At 42.5% G+C, this 22,100-nt stretch overlaps 1 protein-coding gene across 6 annotated transcripts in view; it reads left to right on the top strand.

Annotated features, from left to right (window-relative positions):
* Positions 1–22,100, top strand: part of ksr2 (kinase suppressor of ras 2) — a 71,184-nt gene that overhangs the window by 33,932 nt on the left and 15,152 nt on the right. For 4 of the 6 annotated variants that reach the window (XM_035530358.2, XM_027010658.3, XM_081713912.1 and 1 more), the window contains 13 exons: positions 1,045–1,220; positions 8,560–8,629; positions 11,323–11,406; positions 13,099–13,184; positions 13,579–13,596; positions 14,124–14,233; positions 15,406–15,574; positions 15,871–15,912; positions 16,420–16,486; positions 18,549–18,597; positions 19,756–20,123; positions 21,242–21,338; positions 21,703–21,836. In XM_035530358.2, the coding sequence (XP_035386251.1) occupies positions 1,045–1,220; positions 8,560–8,629; positions 11,323–11,406; positions 13,099–13,184; positions 13,579–13,596; positions 14,124–14,233; positions 15,406–15,574; positions 15,871–15,912; positions 16,420–16,486; positions 18,549–18,597; positions 19,756–20,123; positions 21,242–21,338; positions 21,703–21,836 (1,470 nt within the window). The other 2 variants (XM_081713911.1, XM_081713914.1) reach the window with 2 other exon arrangements.

The following is a 22,100-nucleotide window of genomic DNA, read 5'->3' as shown; positions in this document are numbered from 1 at the left end:
GAATGTGATGAGCGAGTCTGAGACAGAGGGGAAGCAGAGAGAGAACGGAGCATGTGTGGGGGTGGGATCAGCAGGGGTGCTTGGAGTGCTCTCTCCTGGGAAGACCAACGTATCTAATGGCATTTGAATGGCATAATGTGGTTTTATCTAAATTGCTGACTGCAGAGGGAAATTCTGATAACTTGTAGCTTGTTTCCCCTTTATCTCCGCTTTTGGGTCGAGACTTAAAATGTCTGATTGTGGTACTCAGTTAGCAGAATAGCAGCCCTCAGGCATCAACACACTAACATCTAAATGAGCTTCTTACTGAGATGCTACCAGCTACATAAGCTTATTAACAGTGTGTGTGTGTGTGTGTGTGTGTGTGTGTGCGTGTGAGTGAGCGTGCACATGTGAGTGTGTGTGTTCTTCTTGTGGTGTGTCCCAGCAGGGGCACACTATATCAGCCCTGGTGTGTGTGAATGATTCTTGACCTGCCCTTGAGCATGGCGAGTAAAGCGTGTGTGTGAAAGTGTGAAAGGCCCCAGACCTCATTAGAAGTGCACAAGGGGTCCAGTCAGGCACTAGCTGCATTATTGTGGTGTAATTCACTTGGTCTTGTCTTCTTTCCTAACCTGCTGTGCTTTTCATGGCCTGGTGTGTTGATTAGGGGTCTCTTTAAAGAGGACATGTGACATTGTTAATAACCTAACTATGCCCATAAACATTTTTTCTCCCCCCAATATCATCCTTACAGAAGGTGCAAGCAAGAAACTTGTAGTGGTTTATCAGACATAACCAAGTCCAGAGAGGGAGTTAGAGTTAAGCAAGGTCTGTGATGTGCGCAACGTCAGCTTTCTGTAGGTCGTCATATCTGTCACCCTATGTCATGCTCCCTCTGCTTTAATCATTTTTAAGTCTCCTCCGCGAATGGAAAAAAAAAAACGAGCACCCATCTCTGTTTTTATTTTTTATTTGTATTTTTTAATATCCTTTTCCGTTCGGTTTATTCATTCATCCGTTCTGTCGTTCACATATTCACTCTTCTCGCTTCTTCTCCCACAGAGCCAGGAAAAAGGCCAAGCCCCTGAACCTGAAGATCCACAGCAGCGCGGCAGGGAGCTGTGAGAACCTTCCTACCCAGCGCTCTCCACTGCATTCTGAGCTGTCCCTCCGCTCCTTCTTCTTCCCTAGCCTCGTGCCCTCCACGCCGCCCGTACACGCCGAGACGCCCTCCGCCAGTACGTAGCCGCCGCCCAGCAGGTTTATGAGTGGAATGTTCCCACGGTGTTTTAGTTTGGGAGTTTCATGGTTTTTTTCTTAGTAAAAAAATTGGCAGGAAAGTGTCCTTTTCAACAGAGCTGAGCTTGTGACGATAGTCTAAGCACAAACCTTTAACGGTTGCATTTTGTTAAAGTGGAAGCGGCTTGTGTTTATGCTACCAAAAATATATCAGTTTAATAAGTTTAGAATTTTCTCTTTTAAACCAGAACATCTCCACAGTTTATGTAATGTCATTAAAAATATTAAATACATTTGATAAAAGAAGTAGGCCCCTTTAAGTCCCCCTTTATCCACCCAAGTTCACAGCTTTTAAACCCCACTAAAAGGGCTTTGTGTGTTGCACTTATTCCCAGCCATGCTGGCGCTGACATGAACATCCTGATATATCACAGGGCAGGAGGACATATTCGGCTCATCTGCCTCATCCGTATTCATGACGCAGCTTCCTCACACGGGGCGCCAAATGAAAGGCCCATGCGCGTCCATATCCCACCACGTCCAGCCGCAGACGGCCCCTCAGGAGGGGCTGTTAGAGTGGAAATAAGGGTGTAGGCATGTGTGAGGACTGGGAATGACACAGCAGCAGGGCTGTGCTGGGCCCGTAGCTCTCAGCTCACGTCTGCAGATGTACATGTAGATGGACTGGGAAGGTTCCAGCACCGCCGCTGGAACCGAGTTTTGACTGAAGTCTCGTTTCATCTCTGGCCCTCTGGCAGGCAACCACAGTGCAGAGTGCTACAGTTTGGGTTTGGTGCATGTGGGCCCACGTGTGTCTGGTCAAAGCTGATACCAAGTATGAGATGATCCCATATACACACACTCATATGCACACACACACGTTGCATGGAACAGTTTGGAAGCAGACCGTGGCAATTTTGGGATTGTGTGACATTTTATTTTTTGTGACTGACTGATATCTTATCACATTAATCACAAACACTTGTACACATGCTGCAGTTGGTGGTGATCTTGTTGCCAATGTCTTACAAAACCAGAAAAAAAACTATGAAAATAGTGTGCTTTTTTTTTGTGTCTGTGTCCGAGAGCCAAATCGATAATCCTAAAACCCATAAAGTTCCACTGTTTGGAGGTTCTTAAATCTGGAACCAATAGTAACTAGAACTTTAAGCAGGCAGAAGTCTAAACTTCCTCCATCCTGATCAGTAACAAGTTGAGCTCTCTACAATAGATGCTTCTCACATTAGTGTTTGTTTTACTGTTTTCTAAAATGCACCTACTCTCATACGTAGTTCAGTTTGATTTTTTGGTGGGAGCGGTGTGGAGATGGTTATTCATATGCTGACATTTTAGGTCTAATGTCCAGCCATTCCTTTAATAGCATCAATTGCTCGACTGACTAAATTGCACAAGAGCTTCGTAGAGAGGTTTTTCTTAAATCAGAAAATCCCAAAATGACAGCTGATTTAAACGGATTCCTTATAAATTGCATGATCCGAAGCAGTGGAGTAATGTCATTGGGCCGGTGCTGCATCCGTAATGGCGTTGGGCATGCTCAGAGTCTCCCCCTGAGCTCTGAGGCTGGATGGTGAGGCATTAACCCAGCCTTGGGAGTGTCATTAGACCCTGCTTCGAGTCTGCTGCATGTTCCTGCATGCGATCGATGTCGGAGTATTTATACAAAGCTCTGCTAGCCCAGACAGCCTATGGCCTGAATTCTGCATTCTGAATGAGAGATCATATATCCAAACAGTTTTAGAATGTTAAGTTCTAAAGTTTTGAGAGCTCATACATCCAACCAATTTTAGAATATTACGTTCTAGAGTTTATCAGCAAACTCTTTAATTCTAGAGTATGGGGAACTCAGCTTTAACTTGAGAGTGGAACCTGAAGCGATGGCAAAGTTGAGGTGATGCGTGAAGACTTTTGTGAAACTAGGGCCAAGATTTGAAGTTTAGGTGAGGGTGACTGACAACTTTTGATCCATCTCCAATTAATTATTTCTAAAGCTTGCCTTTGGCACAGTTAATTGTGTGAATAGACAGAGGTGGCTTTTTGTACCAGGAGAGAACTGGGTGCTGCTTTGAGCTCCCAGATAACAGGACTAGTGTCTTTTCTACAGGTGCACCTTGGCTGTGGGGTAGCCTCTAGCTGATTTGACAAAGGGAAACAGACAGCTTTCAAGCCATCTCCAGAAACTGGCTCTTTTGAAGCCTTTAGCTAGCATGCACATCTGCTGGCAGCATGTGTGGGGCATGCCTGCTAAAGCCTTAAAGCACAGTTCCTTCAGCCTAATGATCACAATACCTGCACTGGCTCTCACAATCTCCTTTTTACTCTTGCTCTAATCCTTTTTCGACAGCACACACCCACCTGCTCTTTACATGATTTCAATTACAGGATTTGTTTTTTAGGAACTCTGGCCAGTTTGATAGTGCCTTGAAAGTGTAATTTGTTCTTTTAAACCCCCAGTAAATTCCCTGTTTATTGTCTACTTAAATGTGCTAGGAAAAAGTCATGAAAAAAAACCTCTGCTTTAAGGGAGACTTAGGTAAGGTTTGACAATATTCACAAACTAATTTTGCAATGACTAGAGAATATAAATGAAAAACAGCTTAAAACGAAACTCTAACATCTGGTGCTAAAGCAAAGCACTATTTACCCTGTTAAATTTATTATTTAAAACTCAGAAGCAAATGTTTCATAAGAGTGTTTGTCTGTAATTATCCTGACTTTTAAAGTTTGCATAGCTATGTCCTTTTTAAAAAGCTTTGCAGATTATGACCTGGAGTAAACCATTCTTTCATCTTAAATAAGCTTTGCATTTCTACAGTACAGTTTGAACTTTACCAATACAGTTTCATTTATCTGGTTTTATGCTGTACCAGATATACACTGATAGAGTTTTCAAAACAATTAAACAATTTTCAACAATTCAGCAATTTTAACATGTTCTGAAGTTATGTATATTCCAATGTTTAATTTATAATCTCGAGTAAGTATGTGCCATCGCTTTTTTTGGTATTTTGGTATAATATTTAAAAAAATAAAATGTATTGCTGTAAACCATATTTAATAAATTCAGCACAATTTAATTGAGGTTTATAAAACAATTTAGGCTTGCTTGGGGATCCTTGAAGTAGGTAATATGAAATTAAGCTGTATTCACATAATTCACATTTTACTCTTCACTTAACTGTTCCAGGAAAACAGCGCCTAAGGGTTGTCATAGAAACAAGCAAGCAAGCAAGAGATTTGGTTATATCAGAACATCAGAATTATGCATCCCCCACCACCCCATGTCACATGACCCCATGTCTACATAGCCATTGTCCAGTTGGAACAGTTTTTTCTGAATGTTTAGTATATGACAGCGGTTTGGTGCAACTGATCCATTCTTGGGCATTACATTTGTTTCCTTGTTTCTCATTTAAAAAAAAATTTATTTCACATGCATGTACATTTTCTCTCACCCTCTCACCCGCACACCTCTGCAAGTTAGAAGGCAAATATTTACTATATTTATTATATTCATATCAAGCACTGCGTTAGCCAGTAATTAGGAGAGGAATGTGGTTGTGGCTTCGTATAAGCTCATAGAGACTGAGAGTGAAGGTGATGGGTGGAGAACATGCAGTAATATATGGACAGGACCGCCGCCTGGCCTTCAGTAATCAGGAACAGTGAGGAACGTACATATTCCCTGCGTCCTCTTCAGGAGACATTTCACCATTTCCCGACTCAGGGTTTTATTCTTGTCCTGACCCGCTTCTCAGAATGAGGAAACGCCACTCCACCCTGATGACCTCATAGGCTGGTGTGGATTTGATTAGCAGGCAGATATAATGGGATTTAGGAAACACCAGCGCAGAAGGGACTGGAGATGAGAAACAGGAACAGAGGAGAGATCGCTGCTGTTTGTTTTTAGTCACTATGGAAAATCCCACAAGCCTATGTATGTGGTGCCGTGACCCGGATTGGCAAAGCTAACTGGAAATCACTTGCAGTCCTGAAAGATGCAGTCCTGAAAGTTTTGTTCACTAGTTAATTTGAACAGATCAACTTGAACACTGAAATGGACACAGAAACTTATGATATGACATAACACCTGATGAATCACATAGTCGTAGATGGTGGCATTTGGGGTTGTATGGTATAACCAAAATCTCATATCCTGATATAAGTCAATTCTTATTCAGATAATGATACACGTCACGAATGGTCTCCCTCCTGGCATCGCTGTTTCCTTGATTTCCCTGTTGTTTCTTTGTTTTCCTGTACTTCCTTGTCCGTTCCTTGGTTTCGTTTTCTCCGCCCCTCATCTGTCCCTCATTTCCGGTCCGTGTTTGGGTTGTCCCTGTTATGTTCACCCGCGTCTGATTAATCCCTGATTGTTCTGGTTATTTAAGCCCTGGGTTTTGTCTTCTAGTTTGTCGGTTATTTTGGTAAGTCAGGTTTGTTCGGTGTGTCTAGATTACGCTTGCTATTATTGTCGTCTTTTGCCTAGTTTATGTGTTACCTTGCCTCAGTGTTTGTTTGCCTAGTTTATGTGTTACCTTGCCTCAGTGTTTGTTTGCCTAGTTTATGTGTTACCTTGCCTCAGTGTTTGTTTGCCTAATTTGTGTTACCTTGCCTCAGTGTTTGTTTGCCTAATTTGTGTTACCTTGCCTCAGTGTTTGTTTGCCTAATTTGTGTTACCTTGCCTCAGTGTTTGTTTGCCTAATTTGTGTTACCTTGCCTCAGTGTTTGTTTGCCTAATTTGTGTTACCTTGCCTCAGTGTTTGTTTGCCTAATTTGTGTTACCTTGCCTCAGTGTTTGTTTGCCTAATTTGTGTTACCTTGCCTCAGTGTTTGTTTGCCTAATTTGTGTTACCTTGCCTCAGTGTTTGCCCCTTGCCTCTGTTTATTTGGCCCTCCATGTTTTGTTACCCTCACTTAATAAAACAGCTCCTGCCTCTCGCCTGTTCCTGCTGGAACCGTTACAACACATCATTAAGAAATAAAAGGCTTATAAAAGTAACCATATGTAAAAATCTACTTCTTACTGCATTTAATTATGTACTTGACAAGTAAAAGGTTCTTATTCATATTTGATTATTTTTTGCTTTTATTTAGAACCTTTGTGCATTTAGGCATTGGTCAAGACGACCTGCTTAAGTTCAAACTGAGCATCAGAATGGGGAGAAGGGTGATTTAAATGACTTTGAACGTGGCACGGTTGTGAGTGCTAGACGGGCTGGTCTGAGTATTTCAGATAATGGTCTGAAAAAGAGAAAATATTCAGAGAGTGGCAGTTTTCTGGGCAAAAATGCCTTGTTGATTCAACAGTAACTAAAATAACCACTTGTTACCACTGAGGTATGCGGAAGAGCTTCTCTGAATGCACATATCGAACCTTGAAGCAGAAGGACCACAGTGTACCCATTTTCTGAGGACTACTTCCAGCAGGATCATGCGCCATGTCACAAAAGCTCAAATCATTTCCAACTGATTTCTTGAACATGACAATGAGTTCACTTTACTTTGGATGTGGTGGAAGGGGAGATTCACATGGATGTGTAGCTGACAAATCTGCAGCAACTGTGTGATGTGATCATGTCAATATGGTCCAAATCTCTAAGGAATGTTTCCACCATCTTGCTGGAGCTATGCCACAAAGGATTACGGCAGTTCTGAAGGCAAAAGAAGGTCCAATCCGATACTATCACATGATATGTATGATATGCATATATACATATGAAACAAAGAATAATATATATGATACGAAACAAGGAACAGTTTATATACTTTTTTGTATGAAACGATGGCCGTATTTTTGTTATCATATGATATATATCATCACACAGACCTGTTAGTGTCTGAATGGTGACTCTACAAAAGAGGCAGAGGGCTTGTTTTGTGTTTGGAGGCTTTGCACATTATATGCTGTGTTGACTCACATTCAGTGTTCACTGCCATTAGCAAAGCTTCTGCTTGGGTTGGAAAGTGCAGAAAATTGCGTTTGTGCTCTTTTGTGGCATATGCTTATGTGGTCCATGCTCATATCTTAGCAGTAATCTGTTTTACCCTTGATTTTGAGTTATAGTTGGTCTCACCAAATGTATTGCTGCCTCTGATCCAGGGAACTAATCCAACGACAGTGAACCTGTCTTGAGATCTATGGATGTGACCTCTGACCCTTGCTTGTATGCCTATCTCTGACACACATCTCTGATTTCCCCGAGTGCTTTGATTCTCCCCTCCCTGGGAGACACCCCTCACCCTCAGACTCACATAAAGCAGTGGAGGTGTACTCTGAGGCATTGGGAATTTTAGCAAGTGGGTCAGAGGTCTGAAAAAGGATCAGAGGTCTGAATGGAACCAAGAGACTTATACAGGCTGGGCTTGTGGGGTTGCATTTTGCCTGATGCATGCTGGGTTTACTGAAGTTCAATGCTTCATGCCAACAATACAACATTCCATTGAAATGTGTAGGAGTGAATTGTATGTAGTTGCAGTAATGTTGATCTTTGAATGTGAATTCAAACATTCTCATAGTTTTTGTGTTTGAGAGTTGTACAGTGTGTGTGTGTTTGCGCACATTTGCCTGTTTGGCCTAATGCCTTTGCCCTGTGTCTTCAGGTTCCTAATCATAAACAAATGGATTATAATTGACCAGAGACTTTATTTCAATTAGATGAATGTCCTTTTGGACTAACAGGACTGCAGAAGGCAAACATGATTATTGTTTGACGGGCCTCTATTCAGGTATTATTGGGTTTCCTCCATTTGAGCGATGACAGCAGACCACCGATTACAATAATTGTCTGTAATTGTTGCCTGTTTATTCAGTGCAGGATTTCTGAGTGGGAGAGAGGTTTCTCTCTCCATGTGGCTCACAATGGCTTTTTGATCTTTGTCTTTGTTGTCAGAGATTTCAGTGAGAGATTTTTAGAGAGAGATTTTTGATTATTTGATAAGTAATGGCTTTGTTTCATTTTGTTTTGATGACAAATGGAAAGACTCTTGTGCTGTTTGAAGGTCTTATTGTTTTTGCCAATTTTTTGATTTGTTAATTATGTGGTTTGCAGATGAAAAAAACCCACACACATTAGTATGAAAATTTAAAATTACATTAATACATTGCTTTTGCTGTGTTTACAGTTTCCCTCTTCCGCATGTTTTCAGCCTTCCTTAATGAATTTTTAAAAGAACATTTCCACCTGCCCCTCTTGGAATGAATTGTCTTTTCAAAGTGATGCTATAAAGATTTTAAATGTTGTGCTGTTTCTCTCCATACCTCCCTCTCTTTATCTTCTCCTCCCCCAACTTGTTCTTTTGCTCTGGCTCTCTCCCCAGACACTCTGTCAGTTCCTCGCTGGTCTCCTCAGATCCCTCGCAGAGACTTGGGCAACTCTATTAAACACAGGTAACGTCTTATGAGTCTGTCTGGCTGCCTATTAAGCAAGGGTTAATCGTATACTAATTGCAAAAGTATGCTGCAGTTTAGTGGTGCCAACATTCCTAGTTGCAGGCTCGTTACACTATAATGAACCATGGATGTTCTATAGTCTCGTGTTCCACTAGGCAACCCACAGACCATCTGATCATCTCTGTGGTTTCTCTGTTCTACTCCAAGCTCACTGAATTGATTTCAACCTGCTAGTTGTTAGGCAATCAGTGGTCTTGTTATTGGAATTGAAAAACTCCCTTTAACTTCTCTGCCCACCAGTGACTCCCAGATTTGATAAGCTCAGGTTTCTAAAATGCACAGACACACATTTTCTTTTGGCTTTCCAAGCAGTGGAGGAGACGCTCTAAAATGGAGTCCTAATGGACCAATCAAAATCCTCGAAATGAATTCTTGTAACTAGTGCCAGACATTGGTGTATGTGTATTGGCTCTGACTGTGAATCGGAATGTACGGGCTGTGTTAATAGCAAACTAATAGCATTTATCATTCTGTCATAACTGTGCACTAAAATTGTGTGTCTGTATGCACACCAACCTGCATGAGTGTCTGTGGTGGAGTGGTTGCAAAATGTCAGACCAATTAAAACGAGCGACTGTCTGCATCTCTTGACCGTCTGTGTGTGGACTGAATTTCTGGTTCTTCCACATAACACTGATCTCAAAGGAAAATAACGCTGAGACAATTCAATAGAATCTAATCTATTCTACTGAAAAGAATAGAGAGAGATAAAGGCTATTTAGCAGATGTTAAGGCAAAATGTGGGTAATACAGTTCCCCAGAATAAGAAATTTTTGCATGATGCAGATTTAAAAGAGATTTTTTTTCTGAAGTTCTCTGTTTTGTTAACATAGCTGTTAAATGCTGTCACTCAGCATGAAAACCTCATTTTTATGATTGACTCTTTTTGGAGCCGTTTACTTGTAGCAGAGCTGATCACCACAATCTTTTTAGTGGAGATTACTAGGACCAAATTTACACACACACACACACACACACACACACACACACACACACACACACACACACACACACACACACACACACACACATATTTACAGCATTGAGCTGATGTTTTTATCCAAAGCATCTTACAATTCTGACTAAATGCAGCTTGAGCAACTGAGGGTTAAGGGCTTTGCACAGGGGTCCATCGGTGGCAACCCGGCAGTGGTGGTGCTTAAACTGGCAACCTTCTGATTACTAATCAAGCACCTTAAACACTGAGCTACCACTGCCCACCAGATATATTATATGTATTACTTTCTAGGAGAATGTTGTTGGTGTATTCAGGAGCCTTTATTTATGTCTGGATACTTGGCCTTTTCTTAAACACATGAGGACACTTACAGTTGCAATCAGTTACTCTGTAGAGCCCCAGTCAGTAAAAGTTTTTTTTGGAATATTGAATCCTCAGCTTTCTTCATGGCAGACTAGTTTTCTATAGCTATGAAAAACCAGCATGGGATAAACCAGCATGACTAGTAGATGGGTTTTTGTAAAAATCAAATATATATATTTGTCATATATATATATATATATTGCAGGACATTACAGATAGAGGCCCTTCATTTGCTCCTACCTCTACATCTTTACCTCTCCTACCTCTACTACCTCTACATCTCTACCACTCCTACCTCTACTACCTCTACATCTTTACCTCTCCTACCTCTACTACCTCTACATCTTTACCTCTCCTACCTCTACTACCTCTACATCTCTACCACTCCTACCTCTACTACCTCTACATCTCTACCACTCCTACCTCTACTACCTCTACATCTCTACCACTCCTACCTCTACTACCTCTACATCTCTACCTCTCCTACCTCTACTACTTCTACATCTCTACCACTCCTACCTCTACTACCTCTACATCTCTTCCTCTCGTACCTCTACTACCTCTACATCTCTGCCTCTCCTACCTCTACTACCTCTACATCTCTACCACTCCTACCTCTACTACCTCTACATCTCTACCTCTACATCTCTACCACTCCTACCTCTACTACCTCTACATCTCTTCCTCTCGTACCTCTACTACCTCTACATCTCTGCCTCTCCTACCTCTCCATCTTTACTTCTACTATATTTACTACGTCTACATCTTTTACTATAGCAGTACATTGCAGCTACTCCCTGGACTCTTCTTCAGAGATATACAAACACACACAGACAAACAAAAAGATACAAGTAGCTCCTTGTACTATATCCCCTGACTCTGCTCTCCTTGTGTATATACCCCATTTCTCTTTTGAACAATAGCCATCTTTCTGCAGCTATGTGGCCTTCGTCCCTTTGAATATCTGTGAAGAAGCGGGAGCACAGCTGGGCATTTAGGGGAGATTGATGCAGTCACAATTAAATTACTCCATATTGAAGATTAGAGGAAGAGTGCTCATCTTTGCGTATAGTCTATCTCTCAATGAAAAGGTTATTGGGTAAATACAGCTGGTGCTTTGACACATTCAGCTCTTTCATCACAGCAATCTGGGAATTGTAGTCAAAAGGTTAGAACCAATCTTTCTGCCTGAAGGGCAGGCCTGTTATTGGTATGCTTTTATTTCAGTGATTGAGTATGATATGCTGCTTTTAAACAATCCATGAAATTATATTGTTGCTAACCTCACCATTGATTTGTGTCTTTGCAGATTTTCCACCAAGTACTGGATGTCACAGACGTGTATAGTATGTGGGAAAGGAATGTTATTTGGCCTGAAATGCAAAACCTGCAAGTAAGTGTACCTGCTTCTCTCTGGAGTACTGGATGAAGTGTAACTCTGGGTTTGAGATTGGGTCATGACTGGTGTAAGAAGTGGGATACTATGGCAAGGCCACTGGGAGCGTGCCCAGGGTTAAGAACCCCCACCCGCTGTGAAGGGATGGTTCCATAGTGTGAAACCCCCCCCCGTAGGAACATGGGTGTAACCCTGACTGAAGGGTGCATGTGTACGATGCACATGAAAGACGTGAAGTTCTGGAGTGTGCCTGGAGGGGAGGGCGGTGTGACGAAGAACACCTGAAGGGCCTGGATTTGAGCCTGGATTTGAGCCTGGGTGTGCTGCCCTCAGCACAGTTAGGGTAGATTGCAGCGAGCCCCTAAAATGACTGAGAAATAAGATTATTGTCATTCTGACTTTGGTATTCAACACCTTTGAAAAAGTCCTTGAAAAGTATTTTCACCTATTTCACATACAGGATATACAAACAGTAGTATGCTTCTATAACATTCACCTTAGTAGACATAAAATATGAAGGACTTAATATTACGTTCTGGTGGCATAACGTTTGTACATGTGACAAGAAGCCTTGTAAGGCTTGCACAGACATTAGCCGATGCTTAATACTATCAGGGCAATCAGTCCTAACTGAACGTCCTCAGCCTAAATTCCACCAGCGTTCAGGAATTAGTCAAATAGTGGACTGGCTTCTCATCAGCCAGTGCCAGTAGCAGTACGCATACCTAACACGTGTTTGCAGTATGGAAGAGGTGGGGTTGCATGGCCTGAAACCCACCCGACAGCTGCCTCTCCACCCGACAGCTGCCTCTCCACCTATGTGAGGCCTCTACTCCTGAAAACCTTTGGCTGCTTTGCTCACACACATGTTCTCTTGTTGTTTTCCAAATGACTTCCTGTTGTCGTGGGTGACAGTGTTTTCACTGTTCTCAGTGATGTACCAAACACTCGAGTTTACAATGCCTAATGATTTGTGTTCATGATATACATGCAAAAGTTGATTACTTTATTTTTCTTTTATATTTGATTGACATCAGTGCTGACCATTGACTGTTTCTTAACAATTGCACAATAGCCAACTGTACAAATCTTTCACTTGAATCGCCTGAATACTGTCCAACATGCTAGCGCAGCTTGGCTGAGTCTTTCATGGCTTTGTTGTGATTTCCGCCTTGCGACCTCCGTTTGCTCTTGCCCTGACAGAAGAGTGATGATGCTGGCCGTGTAGCTGCAAAGAAACACACAGAAACCAGTCATCCATATATTCCTGGTGCTCTAAGACAGTATAGGAATAAGCATTTCTAGGCTAACGGCCATAATAGAGCTTCAGAACCATTAATTATGTGTTAGTGAACATGGCTTTAACTTAAAGGTGCTAGTACCTGCTTTTTATCCACTGGTGTCACTGGGTAGATCAGTGTTGTGTGCTTTTAAGCACATCAGACACAGCTTAGGATTCAAACACTCTGAATTTCCTCTTTTTCTTTGCAATTGTGCCTGGAGTTTCAGATGATCATTATTATCGTTATCATTAAAAAGATTATTTGAATAAATTACTCCTCAATAGTGATAATAAAGGCAGTTCCATAGCTTTGGCCTTTCTCCTGCTTGCCTGTTCCTTAGGAGAACTTATTTAGGAAGCTTTTAGAGCAGCAACTCAAGATGCTCTTTCTGGATTTCATGTGTTAGGTTGAAGTGCCATAATAAATGCACCAAAGAGGCTCCTCCTTGCCACTTGCTCATATACCATCGAGGAGGTAGAGACTCACTGAAAGGTATTTAACACTTTATTCTTTTCTTAACACCTCTCTAGGAAGATCCCATTTTGATCACATCCCTAAAATACCTGTTTTTTAAAATAAACATGATACTGCAGGATTAAAACAGCTTTTTAAAATTGATTTTGTAAATACAGAGAAAGCGCATGAAGATCAGCAGGTTCTGAGAGTGTTTAAACGGATTTTGCACGTGAAACGTCGTGGGACTTTTATCGGTTTTAGAAAACGCTTATGATTGTCATTGCAGTTTTTGTTGCATTTCTTTCAACATCTTAAAATCAGCCTTAAATCTCAATCTTAATCCTCTCTGGCCTGTTGCTTCCATCGCTCTTTGCTGCTGGTACCCTTTAATCCCCGTCTCCTTTTGCCTGTTTCCCTCCTCCGTCTCAAGACCAAGGGACGTCTCAAGGTAATGCGACTGATTATCGTGTGCTCGTGAGTGCACTAATGACATTTTGAGAGCAGGACATGGCAGTGGGTTGTGCTCGGTATCTTACATGGGCCCTGCATGCCTCGCTGAAGCCTGCTGTCACTCTCTTCAACCTGCCCCTCAGACTTTGGCTCGCATGATTGACGGCCAGAGTAGATCTAATAAAGCACCTTTCATGCCAGCAACCTTTGTGCAATTCAAGCCTTCTTGAGCTCTTATGGAGACACAGAAATGGACCTCCTCTGTAGCACGTCTTATATAATCAGTTATGACATTTTTTCATTATTGCATGAAACTTAGACAGCTCATATAAACATATTATAATGTCTTTGTGTAGCACCATTCAATTATAATGTGACAAATTTGGTGAGGTTTTTTTTTTAGTTGTTACCATGACCACTGTTTTTCTGTTACCGGGACAACAGCCTACCGTTACCGTGGATACTATGTCCCCCCCCCCCCCCCGTCTCTCTCTCTCTCTCTCTCTCTCTCTCTCTCTCTATCAGCTCGTCAGCTTGTCAGGACAGAGTCAGTACCGTGTGACATAAACAACCCCCTCAGGTACACAGACCTGCATATCAGCCAGACTCTGCCCAAAACCAACAAAATCAACAAGGTGGGTTTCAGGAAAACATCAGCCAAGCCTCTGCATCCTGCGAGTTAGCTGCCGCCTTTGGAAAGAGTGGCCTCGATTCACTTGATTCATTAGAGCTGACCTAACTTCACTTGTTTGTTGTGCTTATTAGTAGCAGCCGAGAGTTCGGACTGAATTTAAATTTTCTAGTCAACCTGTGTGTGCGTGTGTGTGTGTGCATTTGGAATGACCTGAGAAATTAGGTGTGTCATAGGATATGATCACTAGGGACAGGAGTGTCTCTGAGCATAAAACACATCTTTGCTGTTGCAATGGCATTTTTTTTGCATTCTGTATGAGTTTGTGGTAGGACGTGGCCACAGGCCTTACTGAGTAGTGTGTGTTCAGGACACGCAGACATGTGAACATCTTGCTACCAGAAGCTAATTCCATTGAGCAGTAATTACAAAACAAATATCAGATTTATATTGGAATTTTGGCTCAGGTGTTTTTACTCTGCACAACGTCCAGAGCATTAAATATTCATGTGCATCTTTGATTATTAGACAATCGCATAACATCTCGGTTTGGTAATATATGTGTAACTATATTAAAAGCAAAGCCATCATAAAAGACAACTGATTCTGTGTACATGCGCATGCCTCCAGATCAACAGGACCCACTACAGATTTGTATGACACAGTTTATTCTAACTATGAGGCAGTATTTTCATAATGCATGTTTGCTACTAAATACAGCATTTTATGAAAACAGATACTACATTTTACTGTCCAGGTAGAAATGCAAAAGAACAAGTGAGCATGTGATTTTACTGAATTTGCATATATGCGTGATACATTAGAATAGGGTCTGCACCTGTGTAAGTAGTGTTGGAAGTGTGGAGTGTTGGAAGTAGTGTGGAGCAGTGTTGGAAAGCTCATTCTTGGCCAGTTGTCAGGCCTTGGGGCCCACAGCTCGGCTGGCTTCAGCGCTAACACACTACTGTTGGATTCTGGCTGAGTCTCTCCTGGGTGGGAACACGTGAGTTCGTTGGTGCCAGAGCATTAATGAGAAACAGAAATGACAGTCCTGCTTTTCAGTCTTGAATATATGATGATTAAAAGTCTCCGTCTTTCTCTCTCTCTCTCTCTCTCTTCTTTCTTTCTCTCTGTCTTTATATTCTTTCTGTGCGCCTGTCACTGTTTCTCTGTCAGGACCACATCCCTGTGCCGTACCAGCCGGACTCCAGCAGTAACCCCTCGTCCACCACTTCCTCCACCCCATCATCCCCTGCCCCTCCTCTGCCTCCCAGTGCAACCCCACCCTCCCCACTCCACCCCTCTCCTCAGAGTATCAGACAGCCAAAACAGGCCAACCTAACAGGTGCATGCACAAACAACCCACAATGCCCAAACAAACTTGTACAGGTATACAAGTAATACATTAGGGGTTTAAAATAAATCTTATAAAGGGTGAATATAAATGTCAAAACATTGCTCTCTTCTGGTAAGAGGAACTAAAGGAATTTCATGCTTTAGAAAACAACACAAATCAGCCTGGTATCTCTCCGTCTTCTCTCTCTCTCTCTCTCTCTCTCTCTCTCTCTCTCTCTCTCTCTCTCTCGCTCTCTCCTCTCACTCTTTCTTTCTCTCTCTCTCTCTTTTTTTTCTCTCTCGCAGCATCTCACTACTACAAATACAAGCAGCAGTTCATCTTCCCTGGTACGTGTCCATTGCCACTACCCATAATGCAATCTGACAGGCCAGCGCTGACTTTTTTGATGTAAATTTCTGTGCCTCCTCCCCTGTAAGGTGCAAAGCAGTGCTCCCCTCCCCACTTCTGTTGCGTGAATGATGGCCCTTGTAAAAGCTAGTCCACTTTTGCTCCCAGACTGAGGGTTGCGGAGCACAGCCGCTCTGTGGGAGATGAGCAGTGTTAGGAGAGCTTTTGTTGAATGTGGGGAAGAGGTTTATGGATGAAGATCTTAAACAGCTTTAATAGATGCGCCTTAGATTGGTTAAATTAGACTTCTGGTAAGCTTTGAATATTGCTGTCTGAATTTTTGCTCTTTTTTGCCTGCATGAATATTAGATAAATTTGTCAGTTTTTCACAGCCATATCAATTGTGACAAATATAAAATCAACTGGATGGAGGTTGATAAAGTTGATGTATAATTTATTTAATTGATTCCCTCTGTATCTGACATGTCTTGCATGTGTGTTTTCAGATGTAGCCCCAGAGGTTCCCAGTAGAGCTCCTCAGGTTATCTTACATCCTGTGCTGTCAGAGCCTGGGTAAGTCTGTCTCTGATGTGTGTGTGTGTGTGTGTGTGTGTGTGTGTGTGTGTGTGTGTGTGTGTGTGTGTGTGTGTGTGTGTGTGACAGAAAAAGAGAGCTTACCCCTTCTTTGGTTATTCCATACTCAACTGACATTTTACTAGTGGATTATACCACTTCACATGTATCATATATAGGTAATGTAGATACAAGGTAAAGCCTCACATATCACAGCATCCACTACTTGAGATGTGAACTTTTGAAACTGTACAAGAACATCTGTGTTAATAATAATAATAATCTACCACATTAAATGTATTCCAGTTGTATTTCAGAAGTTGTTATGCAAATCAAGCTGCCAGAATATTCTTTGTAAACTCCATAAAGTGTGAGCCAATGTCCATTTCTAGGGCTGTGGTCTGAATGCACGCAGATATACCGGACACTTCACATCACTGCTTATGTCTTTTTAACTGAACAGACAAGTATTTTACAGAAACCAAAAAATATTTGTGACACAAAAAGATTAGAAAGTGAGAGATAGGCTTTAGGCACAGTCAGTGATGCCTTTGAGTTCACCGCACAGTGATAATGCCAGCTGGACCTGATGGTGAGAGAATGGGTCCTCTTGTATTAATTCCTGTGTATACACACTTATTTCAGTCTCCACCTGCATTTGATTAGAGCAGCCCTCTGCTCCACTCTTCTTTATCCTTACGCTTGTAAACAGACACTTAATTGTGACAGAAACATCATGACAAAAAAAAAGTTTATCATAGATCGGGCAGTGTCTCGTCTTCCCGACAAGGGTAGGGTAAAAGTAGCTCATGCCGGCATACAGGTGTCCGTGAGGACCCCAGCGCAGGTGTGCGCACAGACTGGTTAGTTCTAATTAGCAGCAAAAGCCCCCTGGACTGTTGTGCCGGTCAAGCCGCCTAGGTCTGAGGGCCCTCGGGAGCTACGGGCTAATGACCAGTCAGACTGCCTGCATCATACACCACGACCACGAACTGAGCAATTGTGAGACGTCGTTAGCGATTTGAATCGAAGAGCTATTAACAAAGCGAAAGGTTACAGAACATTGATCCCCCTTGTGAAAGGGCTTGCTTTGGAGGGCGTGTAACTGTGCGATGTGTGGGATCTCTTTCACTGATCTGGGTTTGAGATTAAGCCCGCGACGTTTCACTGAAACAGTTCCTCTTGCACATGCTCGATTTCATTAACCACTTCCCAAAATGACAGTCAGTTCTCTGGTCTTAAAAGCAGCAGTTCACCCAAAATGGAATAATGTGATTCACTGATGTAAAACCAGTTTGGAGAAATTTAACTAGCAGGTACTAGTCTCTAGCGAATGTGAACAGTGTAGCCTAGAAGTGATTGTTGCTGAAGTCCATCATAAAAACCACACTTTGCTAGGATAGACTGTTATAATGGCGTATGAGTCCTCTATGAGCATGCATTCAGGACTAGTGAACCCTGGCTAAGTTCTAAACCAGGTTTTTTTCAGCTCCCTACTTCCAACACACTTGATCGGGCTTCATGATCAGAGGGTCCTCAGCACTGGAGACAAGAACCTCAGCTCTAAACCGTTTTTTGACTTCTGTATACTCACAAATTAAATTACAGACAGGGGAGGAATAATATTTTATGTGAAGAAAGGAAATTAAACAGTTGTTTCGTACGGTGCAGTAGAAAAGTGCTTACCCTATTATCATGAGTTCAGTGGTTCTAACCCTGATGTCTTCTGTGGCTGGGAGACCAAGAGAGCAAAATCTGTGTTGTTCTCTGGGACGACATTACTCTGTCCCCTGTCACTGACAGCAACACCAGAGGATGTCTGTGATTGGGGCAGTTAGTGCTTTGTTCTGAGTGGGTTAAGATGCCCTGTGTCACAGTGTAAGCAGCAAAAGATGTGGCCCTTGGCTTCAAGTGACTTGGAGGAAGCATGAGCTGGCCTGAACCCTGGAGTACGACAGGAGAGGATTATCTAGCTGGTAACTGGCATAACTACTGAAAAACAGGGTAAAGAAAGCAAGGAATATGAAGGAATAAACCTCTCTTTCTGTTTTTGTTTAAACAGTAACAAAGGAAACCCTGTTCTCCAGATCGAGGTTGAACCTACTTCAGATGTGAGTTGTGCTTATGGTTTACTAAGCAGATGACATTGTGAGCTCATTTCTCACATGAATTATACATGCTTCTGTTTAAGCATAACCTAAAGTGTGTGTGTGTGTGTGTGTGTGTGTGTGAGCACGTGTGTATATATAGGCGCAAGTAGTATTCAGATTCTTTTCCATTTTACCATGATGCTCAAAAATGCAAAACCAGCAATACACTTAACATTGTTTGTTTTAGAAACAAAGGCCTTATATAAAATTACACTTTATAGATATCAATGATGCAACTACCATCACCATACCAGTACCACCACCACATCACTACCATCACCACACCACTACCATCACCACACCACTACCATCACCACACCAGTACCATCACACCAGTACCACCACCACATCACTACCATCACCACACCACTACCATCACCACACCAGTACCATCACACCAGTACCACCACCACATCACTACCATCACCACACCACTACCATCACCACACCAGTACCATCACACCAGTACCACCACCACATCACTACCATCACCACACCACTACCATCACCACACCAGTACCATCACACCAGTACCACCACCACATCACTACCATCACCACACCACTACCATCACCACACCAGTACCATCACACCAGTACCACCACCACATCACTACCATCACCACACCACTACCATCACCACACCAGTACCATCACACCAGTACCATCACCACACCACTACCATCACCACACCAGTACCATCACACCAGTACCATCACCACACCACTACCATTATCACATCACTACCATTACTAAGCCATTACAATTCATACCATTACAATTACCACACCAGTACCATCACAACACCAGTATTATGCAAGTCTTCAACCACCCAAATAATATTGGGTGCTGCTTTGGCCTTGGGCAAGAAACTGACCGGTAATGGTGGAAGATAGGTGCTTCCAGTAAAGTAGTAAGTGTACACTCATAACCTCAGTGCTCCAGGACAAACGTAGCTTCCACTCATGACCTTCACCCTGTACCATTCTCCTCTCCTGTGTATTGTCCCTCATCTTTCACTGCAGAGCTTCGTCATATGTCTTGATGACAACATCTTTGACCAAAGTGTCAGTCCAGCCCTAAAAGATCTTAATGGTCAGTCTGCTTTTCTCTCGCCAAGAACGAGGATGGGAACGACGAGGCCGAGGACTCGGCGGACGAGTTTGAGGAGATGAACCTCTCGCTGCTGTCGGCACGCAATTTCCCGCGCAAAGCCAGCCAGACGAGCATCTTCCTGCAGGAGTGGGACATCCCCTTCGAACAGCTGGAGATCGGCGAGCTGATTGGCAAGGGCCGGTTCGGCCTGGTGTACCGGGGTCGCTGGCACGGCGAGGTGGCCATCCGCCTTATTGACATTGAGCGTGACAACGAGGACCAGCTGAAGGCCTTCAAACGCGAGGTGATGGCATACCGTAACACGCGGCATGAGAACGTGGTGCTCTTCATGGGAGCGTGCATGAGCCCGCCACACCTGGCCATCATCACCAGGTGAGCGTCATGGCTAGGAGACCCGCAAAACAACACCGTCCTTTCTCTGCAGGTCGATGCCGGCTTCGTTAGTGTTCCCGATTATTTTAGTGGTATCTAAAAGTTTGATGACCACACCTAAATATTATTCTGTTAAAACAGTGTGTATTACACCAGAGATGATGTGTGTTTTTGTGTATTTTCCAGCTTGCCAGCAGAAATATTTACACAATACTACCACAAAACAGTAGATTGTTGGTGTTGTGTGGCCTGGTCACGTTGAGGACCGGCTGATAAAGGCAAAGCAAAGCTGAACAGTGTCGTGGCTGCCGCTCCAGGCCTGGATCAAAATGAAAGCAATTGACTGTGCCTTTCTGCTTTTTTACTGTTTTATATTGAGGGTTGCTTTTATCACATGTCATAAAACGTCAAATACGGTGATCTTTCAATTTAGAGCACTTAACCAGGTCCAACCAACCAAATTGAGTTGAAATGGAGGGAAAGGCACTCATTCTAGAAATAGAGTAAAAGGATAATAAATATTGATTGCTTACATTTGGGTTGTCATGAGTGACTGCTTTTTGATTGGTTTTCAATCTGAGCAACACCAACAGGATGTTTACCTATCACTGTTTCAGTCACTGTTTTGCTGTTAATCCATTTTAGCTGGGTTACAGGTTATTGGGGTGGAGTTAGAGACATAGCCTCTCTTACCCTAATGAATATGGATTAATGAGAGCAGGCACACCTGGGGTTGGACACAATCACCTGTGACAGGTGGTACAGTTGGTGCCCCACCCCCATACTGCTATCAAGCTACACTTGATATCTAGCCAGTTGATTTAATGAGCCAGTTGATTTAATGTATCTTGTACAAATAACTCAGTTTGGGTTCTAGAATACTGAGCAGGTGTTTTAAACCTGGAGACAAACGTTAAGTTGTCAGAAATGCAGAAAACTGCCTAAATCTTTCTTCTGGAGGGCCGGAACTCTGCCATTAAGGCCGAGATGGGCAATTTTCCTCATTAAACGTAGCTAATAAATCTAGTAATTCACAGAAGAGTTATACCAGATGTGGTTGAGCAGAAATCACCAAGACTCTACTGTACTGCACAGCCTGTTTTCTCTGCCTGTTCCAGCCTGTGTAAAGGGAGGACACTTTACGCAGTAATAAGAGACGCTAAAGTCATCCTGGACGTAAACAAGACCAGACAGATTGCACAGGAGATGGTTAAGGTATGACCCCACTCACTCCACATCTATGATGGCTGCAAGACCTTCATTGCTTGCGGATTGTTCTTGTTTTCATATTAGTACCTACTTCTGTTCCAGAGACATTTTCATATTCATAACTGATCCTGATATGCCAGAGATGCTTGCGGTGGTGTTGATAATATTGCAAAACAACGCTAGTAGCTGTCGTTCTAGACCACATTGTGTTGAATTTCAGCAATTTGTCATGTGGAACTCAATATACATAGAACATACAATAGCGCGCTGTAATATACTGAAGATATTTATGAAATTTTAACCACCTGAAAAATGCAGTGTTTTGCTTGTTACATTTGTCTGCTATTTTTTCATGTGTGCTTTTATTCAGGGTATGGGCTATCTTCACGCCAAAGGAATCCTTCACAAGGATATGAAGTCTAAAAATGTCTTCTATGACAACGGGAAAGTTGTCATCACTGATTTTGGACTCTTCACTATATCTGGTGTCTTACAAGCAGGCAGGTATGTTGAATTTATGCTGTCTCTTTAGTATTTGGAGTAGATATATTTGTTAAAGTGTGATTAGTACGGATAATAGCTTTTTATAACCCATTCACGTATGCAGCACACACGTGCACACACACACACAGACACACACACACACACACACACACACACACACACAGACACACACACACACACACACACAGACACACACACACACAGACACACACACACACACACACAGAGACACACACACACACAGACACACACACACACACACAC

The sequence above is a fragment of the Electrophorus electricus genome, chromosome 5, assembly GCF_041902795.1.
Source record: "Electrophorus electricus isolate QZ-2024a chromosome 5, ASM4190279v1, whole genome shotgun sequence".
In the NCBI taxonomy this organism is placed as follows: Eukaryota; Metazoa; Chordata; class Actinopteri; order Gymnotiformes; family Gymnotidae; genus Electrophorus; species Electrophorus electricus.
This window is presented reverse-complemented; position numbering and strand designations above follow the sequence as displayed.